The sequence below is a fragment of the Aquila chrysaetos genome, chromosome 23 (assembly GCF_900496995.4).
Source record: "Aquila chrysaetos chrysaetos chromosome 23, bAquChr1.4, whole genome shotgun sequence".
In the NCBI taxonomy this organism is placed as follows: domain Eukaryota; kingdom Metazoa; phylum Chordata; class Aves; order Accipitriformes; family Accipitridae; genus Aquila; species Aquila chrysaetos.
Window position 1 is genome coordinate 13,064,957 of NC_044026.1, and position 12,541 is coordinate 13,077,497.

A 12,541-nucleotide genomic window follows, 5' to 3' on the forward strand; every position below is an offset into this window, starting at 1 on the left:
CAAAACCAACAAACAAAACCAACAAACTCAAAAAACTAAAAAATCCCTGTAAGAACAGTGATATATGTTTTCTACAGCTTCCCAATTCCTTTCTTCAGAGGCAGAAATGAAACTGGTATATCAATAATAAATTTAGCCCAAATTTGCTATTCCGAAAATTGTAAACAGAACTAGTAAAGAATCCTGTATTACATAATATTGCTGTGATATAGTAATCATTATCACTTACCCTGACAACATCTCAAATATAAGAATTCCTAGGGCCCACCAATCCACAGCTCTTCCATGGCCTTTGCTTTGTATAACTTCTGGTGCAAGGTACTCAGGAGTGCCACAGAGCGTCCATGTCCTGGGAGGAAAAGAAGAAAAAAAACCCCACAAACAACAAAACCACACTGAAGTGAAACTGAAATAACAGTAATAGAAAAAACCAAACACACATATGAAGTACTCAACCTATACCTATGTATTTATTGTATATAGCAACAGGAGAAAAAAGAAAGAACTCCACAAGATCTAAAAGGACTCCTTTGATGATGCTCTCCAATGTATTAACAGTGGTAAAGCCCTGTAAGCTGCAGACCCTGAGAGTTCATGGACTACTTCTGACAGGCCCAGCAAAAAGCAAGCTTATTGGCCTTTTCCAGCAAAAAGAAAAATTTTTGCTTAGAAAAAACAAAGGGAAGAGGGAGAGATAAAAAAAGTAGTAGTTTAAATCAGTAAACAGCTGCAGACATAAGTAAGATTCCTTTTACAGTCTAAGTCACATTTTTCAAATAGTATTGAAATGTAACCTGTCATCACTTCCACAATACCCATTAAAAGGAAAACATTTTGTATTTTTAATTATTTAAAATATTACAAGGTGTAGTTAAAAAAGTGTGAGATATGCAAGTAATACTTTTTATATATTTTAATGTCATTTTTAGTCATAGCTTTCTTAATATAAGCTCAGGATATAAAAGTGTTATATTGCTACCTAATTGAAATGTGCATTTCAAGTTCTATAAATTCATGAAATAAATTGAAGCTAAGTAGTTAATATTTACAAAGACATAAGCAGTTAACATTTACAAAGACCAAATTACAATTTGAAACGAAGAATATTCTGAAACCATTTCTTTCAGAAACGTGAACTCTTCTTTGTAAAAATACCCATGTGGAATTTGCCTGGCTTTGCTACCTTGACTTATGTTTAAACACATGCTAGAGAAAAAAAATGTGCTTTCGTTCTGAATAAATTACACTTCCCTGATAGCAAGTCAGAAGATGAAACTGAAAAAGTGCTCACTAATTCAACGGCACAGAATAAGAAAAAAGCGTACTGCATTTTAAGAAGAGTTCTAGTAAGATGACAAAGAATATTGTCACAAAATTAATGGTCACTGCACATGATTAATAACTTGCAGCAAAAGAAACTCTAGTTGTTTTGTCTGTGAGTGCAGGAAGAATCTTCTCCAATCAAACTGGTAACACGGTCCTGAACAAATGCATTAAGATGAAAAGCAATCACCTTTAGAAGTCATACAGACTCCTTGCAACTTCTGTTTTTTCCTACCACTGTTCTGCTAAACTTAAACTTTCTTTTTCCTAACTGTAAATGGAAATTCAAGATGCACCTTATGGAATCTCAGACTGTTAATAATTTTTTTAATTTGTTTTTTTTCTTTTTAAAGATTAAATAATACATTTTTCTGAGATAGCAGAATTATTTTAAACAGAGCTTTGGGGTATTTTTTTCTTGTTTTCCTTTTCTTTGTTGTTTTTTTTAAGCCTTACCCTTGATTCATAAAAATACTTAAGATCAAGGAATAGGAGCTGTACAGGCAGTCAAGACTTTACATGAAGATTTATGATGCACAGAGTTGAATTTCTTTAAGCTTGATTTTAATATGGCAAAAGCTAAATTACTCCAGCTAAACTGTCAGAATGCATTAGACACACTATGCACGCATGTGCTGCATGGTTCTTGAAACTACATTCATTAGTGTAAAGAATACATGTTTAATTTTTGTCATAAAAGGGTGGCATAATTTTTATTGCTAGAAAATATAAACACTCATTTTCCAAATCAACCATACTCAAGAAAATTCTTCGGTACAGCACTGCTTTACACACTACTGCCATCTAGCAGTTGCCTAGATCAGGACTAGGCAATTCAGAGAAAACAGCAAAGCTTTGCTATCTTAAAACAAAATAGTCGCCCCTCTCCCAAATTTAAAAAGCTGTATTACAATCCATCGTATGACTTTTTTTTCATATTGATTTAGCCAGCTCTGCAAATGAAGCCAGCTGACCATTTTACTGTATTTGGGAAGAAGGGCTGTACAATTAAAGCAGACAGGGCAGGCACATTCATTTTAATGGACAAGCTAGACAGTTTGCAGGATAATGCCCCACAACGGTCACCCTTTCCTCCCCCAAAATTGCCAACACTATGAATGCACAAATTCAGCTAAGATGCAGTCTTTGGTGATTTTCATCCCTTATTAAGGTCATTTACATACAAAAAAAAAAAAAAAAAAAAAAAAAAAAAAAATCAGTCTAACACCTGACCATGACTTCCAGGACCCACGTAATTTGCTGGTGACAATGTAACTAAAAAGACTCTCAATTACCATACAGGTTAATAACAAGATCCTTTTTATTCAAGCAAAAGGAAAACCACAAATTAAGGAAAGGCAAACATAACTTGAAGTCCCCTAGCTGCACTAGGAAATAAAATTTATTACCACCAGCAGGTCATCTACTTCTCTTACTTTCAATCAAGAAATTTATGTTTACTAAGTACACAAAAACTTGGAGGAAGCTCAAATTCTTTGTCAAGCTGTGTATTTGTGCCATAAGATCATGACTTTTATTTCCTCTTTTGTTGGTCATGAAACAAACTATTTAAAATTTTGGAAAACACATCAAGTAAATTCTATAAAAAGATCAAATTGTCTTCAGTATTTTTTTTTAATCAATACTATTTCATGACTGTTGCATATTCATCTGAAAATCCTGATCATTCTTTTGAAGATAAATTATAAAGCAGAAAAATAAGAATAGACTGTTGCCTTCAAACAGCTACAAAAAGTCCACTGCTCTGGGTTTTCAAGATAAAAGCTGAAATTCAGGTGAGCAATAGTTGATAGGTTGAACATGTAATTTTAAAACAGGAAAATAAAACAAAGAATCTACTCTGGTCACAAAGATAAGCTATAAAATAATATTTGCAGAACTTCTTCAAATAATACTGTTAACAAGTTAAGCCTCAATGGTTAACTATTTTAGCGTTCTACACCATTCAGCAGCCACGTCTGTAGTCCCTGACAGGCTTCTTGCATACGAGCCAGAGATTAACAACAATGTCCTTTTTGGTATTCTCTTCTGGAAGTTTCTCCATAATTATATTCAATGGAGATTGCTTTGTTTCTAGCCCACAAAGTTTGTTCTGCAAGACATTCTTGCTTCTAACAGTGACAAACAATACACTTTGCAAACAAGACTTCCTGTGTCTTTTTTCTCGTCAAGTCACTCTGCAGAACAGTCATGAAGCACATCCAGCTTAAGTAACAGTGCAGAAGTATCCCCAGAAGACTTTCATAGTTTAAAATTATTTTTTTTTTAGGAATGTAAACTGAACAAACTACAAATAACAGTGAATAACATTCCTCAATTAAAAAAAAATTAAAAAATCATGAAAGTCCTAACTATACCTAAAACTGTCGTAACATTCTGAGTGAACTCTGTGCATTAAAAAAATATAAAACTCTATGAGCTTTAGTTTTGTGCTTCTCTGAAAGAACACAGGAATTAAAAAAAAAAAAGTGAGAAAGATCAGAAACATATTTAATGGGTATGCTATATCCAAAAAGTGGTATGTTTTCCAGAAAAAGAAAGTTCTAAAAATGTAATGGCTATAAAGTTCAAAGGAAATCCTTTCTACCATCCTTCAGGTAACAATCATTTATACCCCCCCCCTTCTTTTTTCTTGACATTGCCTTTTTTTTTAAAGCAGTGGCACATATATTTTATGTGAATGTACTTACAAGAAACTGAAAAGGTTACTAATTCTTCAGTTAAGCAACACCAAAATAGAAAAGAGAAGAAATAAACAGTATCTGAGGCAAAGACACACTGTTTTGGAGAAAAACTTTTATTCTAAGTACACTATGAGTGAAAAGGGAAGAAAAGGGATAAACAGAAGGATATATCAACAAGAAACAGGAGACAAGAAAACCTCATCTTTCCTTTTTCTCCAGAAAAAAAAAAAAAAAAAAAAAATTAAAGTTTAGCCCTTCAGAAAATGTACTAATAAGAAGGTAAATGTGCAGGCTGTTTCCCACAGTGGGAACATGAGCTCTGAGCCAGCTACTCTCCCTAAAGAGCAGCTTAATTGTAGATGGACATGGTGAACACTTCACCCTTTCACACATGGTAATGGCAAGAAAGAAAAATGTGTACAGAAAAATCTCAATTAAGCTACTAAAGAATCATTCATGGGAAGTATTATGTATCAAAAATGTGTAGTTGTATTGAAGGTCTTCTGCTGACCACGTTTTATTTTACATATCATGTCTTATCTTCTCTAGGAATACTTTTGTTGGTTCTAAGTGGCAGGCTTCCTCACAGCTGTTTGAAAAACATACATACCTTGTGTTTTATTTTCACAATTCATATACACTATATATATACGTATACATATATACACATGAACCTTATGTGTATGTGTGTATGGACATTTGCCATGCATAAAAATTACATAACATCTCCTATACTTTTGATACAAAACAACCTACTGGAGTGCATTAGTGGATAAATTGCTGGCAACTGTGTATTTTTACAGTGACAAAACCAGCACTGTGAAAATTACTACAGCTAGTGGGAACAATACTATGTAGTTCCAAAAAACCCCCAAAACAAACAAACAAAAAACCCCCACCACCCAACAGCCCAACATAAAAAAACAAACCAGATTTGCATAGGTAACTACCTATGCTCTAACTGATACAATCCTTGCTCCTTCCAACTTTATGTTCTGTATTTATCTTACCTGTTGTACATTTATAGGTAAATCAGCTACGAATATAAAAGTACTATAACATTCTATGTTTCAATTCAACACAAACTGATCAGTTTTACTGCCCCCCCAGCAATACAGGATGCAAAAACCCAATTAAAAACAGTAGTGATAACTTGTTTTGATGTCCTAAAATGTATTTGAACAAATTTACTCTTACAGATTCATCTTCCAGATTGAAAAATACACTCTGATGTGAACTATCACCTTATTTAATGAAGGGTTACTTCTCTTGTGCCTTAAACCCACAGAAATCCAAATTAAGAATAACCACTAAGTGGCAGTATCTCCATGTAAAAAGGAAGTCATAAGAATTTGTATCAAAATATCTTCTTTACTTACGTGGAAGTAGCCTTACCTCTTCCTGCAAAAAGTTATTTCAATTTAAAAACAAAATATTAAAAAAAAAAAAGCCAATATTTGTAGACCTATCTGCTTGCCCAGTGGAAACTGAATTCAGTCAAACATGTTGATATTAAAACACTATGGTTTTAAAAGACTTTTAGACCTTAAGGGTGAGTAGAACCAGCATACTTACTAGTTGCCTACCATTCTTCTGTGCCAAGGCAACCCAGCACTGTGAGCCTGTAACTTATACGGAAGCAACCTTTATGACCTCCATAACACAATTTGATTTGTCTCAGCTGACTTTTACTTCATAAGGGATCCATTAAGAGTGGCTCCCTCAGATCAACTTTCATTTCAAATTGATGTTGTAGAATTTCCCACACACACTGAACTGTTGCAAAAGCAGCATCAAACAGATAAACAAATGAGTGAAGAGGATGAGCGCCTATGGAATGCCTAAGTCGATTACAAGGCTGCCTCAGCTAGAACAATCAGATAGTCTCCCTCAAGAGGTAGCCCAAGGGCATAATACCAATCCTTGTCACGCTGCTTTTCTAATAAGACAGGCTAGTTTTTTCCTCCCTTTTTTTGAATCCCAATGACAGCTCTTGCTTCCTTGTAAGAACATGTATTATAATCTTGGAAGAGTAGTTCAAACAGAGAGAACAGAGAAATCACTGGGGAAAACACCTCTGTGTTATCAAAAAGTTTACATATGCTAGTAGAACAGACATAAGGCTGACAGTATCATAGAAGTTACAGTTAAATAAATAACTTCTGCTGAAGCTAGCCTTATTGTTTCTGTCTAGATTTTGCAGTTTCATTTCAGCAACAGGCTAGTGAGAACACCGTATCCAGTTTTAAAATCTTATTCCCACATTTCAAAAATCTCTCTAAAATGAAAGCAGAAGGAAATACCAGTTACAAAACATTTAGCAATTCAACGTGTATGGAGGAATAATGTCCCATTTACCATGCTGATGTACATACCTCAATATTTGCTCATATTACTTCACAGAACTCCCTTTTTACAAGATGACTGCTGAAAACTTAAATGTACAAAACTACTCATATAAAAATATTTTTCTACGGTAGCTTATCTGTGATATTGCTCCTAGTTATACCTAAGGTGTAATATTGGTTTCTGTGCAGCCATTTTAAGACAATCATTTCCTTCATATTAAGGCATTTGACATGTGTGAACCACACGGAATGTTAGGTGAAATGCTGAGCTCTGAAATCGAACTTTTTTTTCTTCCAACTGTTTAACATGCAAACGTAATTACCATAACAAAAACCTACTTACCTATCCACCAGCTTTTTAGCAAATCCAAAATCAGTAAGCTTGATATGTCCTTCTTTGTCTAGTAATATATTTTCAGGTTTTAAGTCTCTGTAAACTATTTCTTTGGAGTGCAGGTATTCTATTGCACAAATAATTTCTGTAGAGTAGAACAGTCCTGTGCTGTTGTTGAAACGCCCCATGTTGCGCAGGTAACTAAAAAGTTCTCCTCCTGGCACATATTCCATTAACATATATAAAAAACGTTCATCATGGTTGGTCCAAAATCTGTAATAAAAATATTATTTTATTGAATAAAGAAATTATCTCTCTGATTTGCTTCAGAAGTAAATTTCTGTAAAATGGTCTCTGTTGCCCCATGTACATAATTAATTTATGCTTCCTATTCCGCACATATTAAAACCCCCAAGAATCTAGCAGGATTATGTAACAGACATTCAAGTACCTGACTTAACCTGAAAAATAAAACAGGTAGTTCAGGATGTGCACAGCACAGGCCAACAAAGAAAATCTAACTGATAGACTCCGTTGCATTGTACAAAACAGGTCTCTGCTAAGCACCTAACAACTGACTTAGTGTACTGCCAGTCTAAGACCAGACAATTAGTACACACCTTATTAATCAAATATTGCCAAAGTGATGCGAGGTGAGCAGAATCTGCTTTTGTAAAGATGTTTATGACAATATGTTCAAAAACAGGACACCAGAGAGTTCTCCTTCCGCTCCTCCTATCCCTTCATCCCCGGAAATCTACAACCCCAACTAAAGCATCAGATTACAATGCTTGCTCTTCTACAGTTATCTTTAACAAAAGCAATAGAAAAGCAAAAATGACAGCAAAACAAGATTTATTTCTGTACCTCAGAATTAACTTAATGATAAGTACTTTCCATTCCTCAGACTGTTGCCTTTAATTTAAGAGCTATTATTGTGGTACAGTCATTACTAGAGTGCAGTAAAGAGCAGCTAGGAAAGAAAATCATTCCACGTGGCTTTCAAATGCTTCATTACAGAATACAGGAATCTTCTCTCCCACGTTCCCCAAAACTAAGCTGTTTTTCCTTCTACCCACATTAAACAACTCATATACCACACCCCCAAATGTAACTCAACAGTTAAGAAGAAAATAAGTATCTGGTAGAGGTCCTGAAGAATATTCTACCATTTTAAAACAAACAGCTATCCCTATTACTATGATAATAGATAAAGAAGACTGTATCCCTACCTACTTCATTGATATAAGAACAGAAGTTACTGTAGCTTCTAGTAACTGCTTCTGCAGTATCACAAGAATGGAAAGATCAAATATCTTTGGGTTTGGTTTTTTTTTTTTCCTTCATTAGCTGGTTCCTAATCAAGGCATAGAGTCTCAAGAAAGATAAGCAGAGCAAACTGAGCTCCCAAACCCATGAGTGACTTCTGCTCAGTAAGATTTTCTTTCTTGATACCAGCACTGAGGCAACCAAGAAAATGAGACTATCAGACATCAGCAACAGCCCCTCCATTCCTTCAAAGTGATGAAGAAAGCAGAGCCCAGGCTTGTCTTTTGCTTTTATGGCACTACTTCCCTATCACAAAGTCATCAACATCATTAATTGGCTATTGATGATGTTCATAATATCTTTATTGACTATGTAAAAAACACTCTTGAGATGTATTTTAAGTAGTTAGGCAAAGTTGCACCTACAATAAAAAAAGAAAGAGGAACAGGAATGGGCAAAACAAAGGAAACCACATATTTAATAAACAAAAAAACACATACAGGGGAGAGGAAGGGCAAAATCTGACAAAGAATACAGAGGAAAAAAAATGGAAGACCTAGACCATTAAACCCCAATATTTTTACTGGAATTAATTTCTTCAAGAACTGACTCTTAAAGGTTTCTCTAGCCACAGAAAAATGGATACATTATTTAGTATACATGGAAGACTGCAAAATAAAGAACTTCAATATTTGCAATACAGATTGCTTTAAATGGTATTTTAATACAAAAAAAGAAAATATCACAGAAGAGGTCATTAGAATAATATGCAAGGTATCATGTAACTTTACAATTCAGCTTCACTACATGAACTTTGGATGCCACTTTGAACTCTTACAGACAAATAACCTATTTTAGCTTATAGGACTATAAGACAGTTGATTTTTGTTAATTTTTGTTCTCTTGAAAAAAAAAAAAAAAATCAAAGATACATGTCAAAATTACAGCACAATATGCACCCACAGAAGTATGATACATCACTCAAACATGTCAGTAAAGATTGCCTAGGAGTCTCCAGTGACCAGTTGTTGCAAGAGCACCAAACAAGCATTTCCAAAAATCAGTTTAAAAAAATACATAGATAAATAACTTCAGTATCTAGAGAAAAACAGGATCTCCCTATATGCAGGAAAAGCATTTCTCAAAAGTAATAGGAAAAGAAAAAAACTTTCTTATATAAAAGTCTTTATAAATAGGAAGATATAGGAAGCATGAATGCCAGGAATAAATTATGTGCAGTATTACTTTAAAACTCTCCATCATAAAGTACTAAAAATATACAGTATTATGCTGCGCTAACACATATTCCCTGTTTTGCAACCACAGGAAGATACTATCCATGTTTAAGATGGTGACGCTAACTGAAAATATAAAAACCAGACCATGTAGATAACACAGATCAAAGGCATTGAAACAAAACTATATAGATTTTTCTTTTTCCCTTTTTGTTGATCAATTATAGTCAAAGAATTCATGGAAAAAAACATGTACTGGGCAGGGGAGGAGGCAGCTGAAAAAAACCTGTTAGCCACACAAAAAGCTGCAGGAAGTTTTATTTGTCATACAGTCAGTGATAATCATCGATGAATGCTTGTTTAACCTAAAGCACACAAATATTAACATGACTTAAAATTTAACTACTTCACTTCAGCTAGGTTGCTTTGAGTCTTCTTTGCCAAGGGACAAAGGCATCACATGGACAATTACAAGAGCATAGCTGATCCAGCATCTCATTGAACACGTCAAGGGAAAAGGCAGAGAGCTAGAAGACATGAAGAATGTTTGTCTTGCACACAAGTGAACTTCCATTTGAATTGTGTCTTTCCTTTGGTGATTTTAAAAATCTGACATTTTGGAAATAACGCCTGAATGAAATCCAAGAAAACTTACCAGTTTGGATTTTTGATCACTTCTGTATGGACACAAACCCTCACATCCCCGTCTCTGATTTCTCACCCAAGTTTCTCTATTCCCACACTTGCTGCACTGTTCCAAACGCACAAATGTACTGGGTTGGGGCGGGGGGAGGTTTGCTTGCTTTTGGTAGTTTGTTTTTCTTTTATAAAGAATTTATGTATGTACACAGATATAGATATAAAACCCTGTTCCCCCTGTTCCGTCCATATTTTAACCAGTCTAACCAGATGTACTCAGCCTCTCCATCTTGCTTTCCTGCATGCATCTTGAACTCCACACACCCTAGGACTCATCTTAAACCAATACTATGCCACACACAGTATTTTTGAACACTGGCTGGAAACTAATAACATCATGATGCTAGAAAATGCAAGAGAACACCAGGGAAAAAGCCTCCTCCTGCAGGGCTCTTTCTGTCTTTCAGGTAACTACCATGCTTTTGCCTCTTCTTTTTTCCCTCTGATACCTTCTTAGCCCTGGGAGGAGGCTGCACTCCCTGCAGCTAGAGATTAACTAAGGCTAATTTTACCTAATTTTATGTAAAACTGTAAATGCAAAACAAATCTTGGTCAATAGCCCTGTATCCATGCATGAGAAAATATAAATGGAAATTAACTGTGCAATTACCCAGAGGTTTAGTTATCTCATTAATAGATATGGACTCAGATACACAAAAGGCGTTGTGGTGCTGTGAACAGAAAAGTATGCTGCCTTCTCTCCTTAATAAAGGCATCACCACAATTCCACTAAAAAAGTAGTCTTCATGAACTGTGTTTAAATCATGTTTCTCAATAGGTTCCCTCACTCAACCTCAAATATGGGAATAACAAAGCCCAAGAAGTGTTGCAGTCATTTAAAATTTAAACTCTTTAAAAATAAAGTTTGCAAACGTAAAGTTCAAAAAAGTTTTCGAAAAGCAGATACTTAAATCTAATTATATCTTTATCTAGGTATCTACAGGACATATGTATGTAGAAATACTTCTTTTCTTGCCATTCTAACATCAGGAATCATTCTAGAAGTCATTTTGATAAGCCAATCCTAACATTTCTTCATTAGTATTTTCCCATCACTTAAGAAAATTTCACTTCTGCAGTATGAAAATAACAGACAGAGTAAAGCTTATAATAAATTATTGCTTAAATGTTTAAATTATGCCTCTTGATTTTAAATTGATTCTTCTGTAATAAATACTTTAGTCTGAAGTCTATTTTAGTCTAGATTACATAATAGACATAAACGCTTGGTGTTGGTTAAGTACCTAAGAACTTGCAGTGAGACTCTGGAACACCTTAACTGCATTTTATACACGAGTTAAATGAATTAAAAAAAAATAGAACTCACAATCTGATCAAAAAGGGGTGGTTGACTTCTTTCAAGACTGACTTTTCATTGTGCACATGTTGCTCTTGCTTCAGTCGAATGACATCAGGAATGCTCATTACTTTCAGTGCAAAGTAACGTTTGGCCATTTTTTCCTTCACCAGATGAACGCGCCCAAAGGTACCTGTGCCTGAAAAGTTGAAGAACAGTCAACTTATTGTGAAAAAGACAAAAAACAAAGATAATTTACTAAATTAAAACCTACAGGAACACAATTTCTGGTTTGTTTGGTTTTGGTTTTTTCTCATCAATATACCAGTACTACATTTTTTTTACCTGTTTTCACACCATTTTTTCCTTGGGATTTCTTAATTTTTAGTGATTTTGATTTAATAAAAATAATGGTATTGTGATACTGCCACTCTTTGGAAAGGTACTGGAAGCATTTCTTGCAAAGAAGAGAAGTGGTCCTGAGAAAGGGTAAGGGAGATGTATAAAAAAAAAAAAAAGTATGTAATATGTAAGATTCGAATATAACCAATATAAATGAAACAAGCAAAACTGTTCTCAAGTGCAGAAGAAAGCCTGGGAAAAAGTTTTAAACTTCAGAGATCAGTTTTAATTTAGACAGGGTGCAGAGGGATGGGGATAAACTCAAAAGTAGCATTCAGCTTATTATATCCACAGTGTGTGGCATAAAAGAAAAAAGAAATCTCGTTACTGTCCAAGAATGTAATGTTCAATTGTAACAGATTTATTAATTCCTCAACACAAAAAACTACTTAATTTTCCATATATTATTTATTAAAACAAGGTAGCTAAAAATCAATCAGTTTTTAAAATGTAGGAACTCGTAACATGAAGAGTACAGAAAATACAAAAATGACGACAAAAAAAATTTCAAAATATTCATTTACCAAGGTTCAGTGACTGAGAACAGCTGTCTGCAATTATTCAGGTGAGGAGATTATTCCCTTAAATGTGTACAGATAGGTGAAGTAGGATAAGGGAGAGATGGGAAAAAGTACTTAAAAGTTGCTGACCCTTCTAAAAACAAATAAAAAAATCTGCTTATAGTGCTGCATCGTTATATCACATGGAAACAGTAGATTTCGGGCACCCGTTTTTTGTAGTTAATGTATTCCTTTTTCATTTCACTCTTAAAAATATAAGAGGAAATAAAAACATTGTCTTTTAAATAATGGATTATGCATTTCTCTATTTCTCAGTAGTCATTAAAGTTCCTTTTATGTGCATAGCACTCAAGACAATTATACATAACTGAACTCAGTATTTCTTTTAGTTTGAAATGAAAGTTAAAA

The 12,541-nt window shown here is 34.2% G+C and overlaps 1 protein-coding gene across 1 annotated transcript in view; it reads right to left on the reverse strand.

Moving 5' to 3' along the window:
• The window catches only part of PRKX (protein kinase X-linked), a 62,240-nt gene that overhangs the window by 20,398 nt on the left and 29,301 nt on the right, over positions 1–12,541 (reverse strand). Inside the window, exons 2-4 of the mRNA XM_029999043.2 lie at positions 11,241–11,409; positions 6,720–6,983; positions 230–349 (exon numbers count right to left, since the gene is read on the reverse strand). Coding sequence (XP_029854903.1) covers positions 230–349; positions 6,720–6,983; positions 11,241–11,409 — 553 coding nt within the window. The remainder of the gene's footprint in view (positions 1–229; positions 350–6,719; positions 6,984–11,240; positions 11,410–12,541) is intronic.